The sequence below is a fragment of the Myotis davidii genome, unplaced genomic scaffold (genome assembly GCF_000327345.1).
Source record: "Myotis davidii unplaced genomic scaffold, ASM32734v1 scaffold941, whole genome shotgun sequence".
NCBI classification, from domain to species: Eukaryota; Metazoa; Chordata; class Mammalia; order Chiroptera; family Vespertilionidae; genus Myotis; species Myotis davidii.
This window is the reverse complement of record NW_006291724.1, coordinates 302,244-305,982: the sequence shown is the minus strand read 5'-3', so window position 1 is coordinate 305,982 and position 3,739 is coordinate 302,244. Positions and strand designations below refer to the sequence as shown.

The following is a 3,739-nucleotide window of genomic DNA, read 5'->3' as shown; positions in this document are numbered from 1 at the left end:
GGCGGTGCCCCAACCCCCCAATTGGCCCTACCCTGAGCGTGACTGAGGGTGGCATCGCAACCTCCCGATCTGCCCTGCTCTGTGCATGACAGGGGGTGGCGCCCCAACTCCCCAATCGGCCCTGCTCTGAGCCCTACCAGGGGCTGCACCTAGGGATTGGGCCTGCCCTCTGGGGTCGCCTAAGACCAGGGAAGGCTTTCTAGAACTGCCAACACTGAATCTGACTTGAAGCATGAGTATGAACTTGCCAGGAAGAAAACTTAAGAAGGACATTACAGTCAGAGAATAGCATATAAAGAAGGTATGAAGGCATATACCTGATAATTTTAACTTATTCAATATCACTTGAATATAAAATTAGTGGTGGATAGTGGTACTGGAGTTTTAAGAGAGGAAGCTAAAAGGTTAAGCAGGAGCTGATCATGAGCTACAATTAATTTGTTATGGTCAAAGCATAAGTTTCTGGTGGGAAAGTGGTCCAATAAGATGGAGAATGAAGCAAGAACCAGATCATGAATTACCTTATATTTCATGCCAAGGAGTTTAAGCTCTACCCTGTAGGTGTTGGGGGAGCATCAAAGACTCTTCAACCATATAATCATATGATCAATTTTGTACTTCTGACAGAGGTATGAAGCCTAGACTGAAGTGTGCAGGGCTGGAAATAAGGAGTCCAGGTAGGAGGCATTTGAAGTAGCCCAGACAAAAATAATAATATCCCAACTAGAACAGTAGTAGGAAGGAAGGGACAGATTCAAATAATATCTAGGAAGTAAACAGATACAGGCCCAAGTCTTAGTGGACAACTGCATGTGGGGAGTGAAGGTAATGGATGAGTCAAAAAAGACTTCCAAGTTTCTGATTCAGGCTACTGAGTAGATAGATGGTAGTATCATTGACTGAGATTGAAAATACAAGAGAAAAAGAATTATAATATAACAACTCACATATTATGCAAGTCTTAATTTAACCTGAAACATGGACTTCTATCACAATAAACAACAAAAAAGCAACAACAACAAAGCTGATGAGCAATCCCTAAGTGAAAATTTTAATTAATTACTTTTTAAGATATACTGTTTGTCGGTAGTTCTAAATTAAGTTGTTCACTAGCCCAGAGAATGGATCATTGTCTAAACTGAGCATGAGGCATTGTCTGTGACACACAGTTTAGTACTTGAATACATATTTTCTTGTTCTTATTCATTTAGTCAACAAATGAATTCAGTAGCAGCCAATATTCTAAGCACTGAAGTTGCAGGAATGAAAAGACAAGGTTTCTGTCCTCAAGAAGAAGCACATTAGCCTTAGTAGAAGGATCAGAAAAAAAATTCATAAAGGAGAATGACTTGAGATTATATTTAAGTGATAAATAATAATTCATGTGTTAAATAGGAAAGGGGAAGGGGGAGCATCTGCAAAGCCTTGGACAATGATAGTATTACTAGGATATAAAGTTGGAAGGATTGAGAAGAAAGGAATATGAGGCTAGACTGGTCAAGTACAAGCTAGATGGTGCTTGATGGTAGAGCTTTCCATGCCAGGCTAAGAAATTTGAACTTGATCCTGTAGTGAAGAGGAACTTTTGAAGAATTAAGAATAATGGTTCAAATGTATGGTAAGTTGACCATTCATTTTAGTTTATCCCAAACAGTCTCAGATTATGAATGATATAGTTACCATATGTCAAAGGCATTGTGGAAGAGGAATTAAGGAAGGCAGAGTTTAGACTCGCAGCAGTTCTCAACCTGTGGATTGCGACCCCTTTGGTGGTCAAAGGACCCTTTCATAGGGTTCGCCTAAGACCATACTGCATATCAGATACTTACATTACGATTCATAACAGTAGCAATATTACAGTATGAAGTAGCAATGAAAATAATTTTATGGTTGGGTCACAACATGAGGAACTGTATGTAAAGGGCCAGAAGGTTGAGAACCACTGGTTAGAGGTATGTAGCAACTAATACGATTGCTTGGTAAAGAGATGTTGAGAATCTGAACAGTGACAATGGCCCTGGCATGAAGAGTATGGGGTAAATAACAGTGACAATGAGGATACAGAATCTACAGACCTTCTCTTGATTGGTTCATGTATGTAAATCTTGTTTTACTAACTGATTCTACTGTTCTTTGGGACAGTGGTCATATTAGTAAAATATAACTCAAATATAATGATACTGATATGTTTGCTTATAAAAAGAAAGGAAGGAGGGTAAGAGACATCCAAATAAATTGCTCCCTTCAAAGAAATCCCTTTGAGAAGCTGTACCGTTATTCCCATAATGCTATGGCTCAGAATTTTTCTGCACCTATTTGAGCACTGCATTGAAGAGTCAACTGTCACTTCCTCTGGATTTATTCCAAATGGTGGAAAGTATTCATCCTCTGAGTACTATATTTGATATTTTGAAATAATAAAAGTAATATTTTTTCCAAATTCAAAATGATAGATTAATGGTTTTCTTCTGTGGCTTATGAACTTATGCTACAGAGTTAGGAGCAATCTATGGAAACAGAAAATACAATAGTGGTTGCCTAGGAATCAGTTGGAAAGCTGAGGGGTGGTAAAAAGTGCTGGTAACAGGTATAAGGTTTCTTTAAACTTTGTATGAGGAAAATGTTCTAATATTAGATAATGATAAAATTTAGTAAATTTGTACAACTCTAAAAATTTACTAAAAGTTGTTGAATTGTACACATTAAATGGGTGAACTTTATGCTATGGAAATCATACCTTTTAAATATTTTAAAGATGTTTGGCGTGCTATTAGGGTACTAGGTTCAAGGGTGCATTATTTTTTAAAGCATGAGTCTCATCACTTTATGATTAAACTTTGTTTCCATCTCCATCTGCATCTTTCCTAGCACAGTACTGGGTTCATAGTAATTGCTTAATAGTTATTTGTTCAGCATAATTGAATGTAGTATAGTGCTCAATTTTATTTCATATCAGAGAAGATAGCAATTTTATTAGTGTGTATAAGTTCTTAGATGTTTTTATCTCCTAATGTACAACATTGTTTATGGGCACTTTTAATAAATGTTGAGTTATGACCAGTCTTTTCTTTATGTTTCACAAACATCATCAATTTTTATTACAAACAGCATAGATTGTTATTAGTACTTAAATTAATGGATTACTATTTGTTTAAGAAAATGTATCATTATCCATATAAATTATAGAAATCACACAGGAATGTTGTTCCAATGTTTTGTCATTACTTCTGACATCTTAATTTTTAGTATTACATAAAGATAAATCAATTAGTTTCAACTTCATTCTCTCTCTCTCCTTCCCTTCCCTACTCAGGAAGCATTGTGAGTGTTGGTGATCCAAAGAAAAAATACACAAGATTTGAAAAAATTGGCCAAGGGTAAGTGATTCTTAATTGAAATATCAACATATATGTATCAAATATATACATTAAAATTTAATAACAGCATGGATGTCTGGTAAATTATGCTCTTCACTTTCTGAGTTATATTCATGTTTTCATCCTCAGTGTTGGCCTTTCTGGTTGGCCAACCAGAACATATCCTTCTGTAATCTTCTCTATTGTTGGGCTGACAATGAAATTGTTAGGGACATTTTGATCCCATTTGGTTAGAAGATTCAAACTGATTTCTCGAGAAAAGTAGTAGGGTTACCAGAAACCTTTTGTGTGTATGAAACCCCCTTTATCCCTGCCCCCTTACACCTGTATGAATGTTATGCTTAAGATACCTCTTCTTTGTC

General features: G+C 36.2%; 1 protein-coding gene across 6 annotated transcripts in view; it reads left to right on the top strand.

The window, feature by feature from the left end:
• PAK3 (p21 protein (Cdc42/Rac)-activated kinase 3) overlaps window positions 1–3,739 on the top strand; it is a 310,496-nt gene that overhangs the window by 245,699 nt on the left and 61,058 nt on the right. For all 6 annotated transcript variants that reach the window (XM_006765157.2, XM_006765156.2, XM_006765159.2 and 3 more), the window contains one exon: window positions 3,314–3,377. In XM_006765157.2, the coding sequence (XP_006765220.1) occupies window positions 3,314–3,377 (64 nt within the window). The remainder of the gene's footprint in view (window positions 1–3,313; window positions 3,378–3,739) is intronic.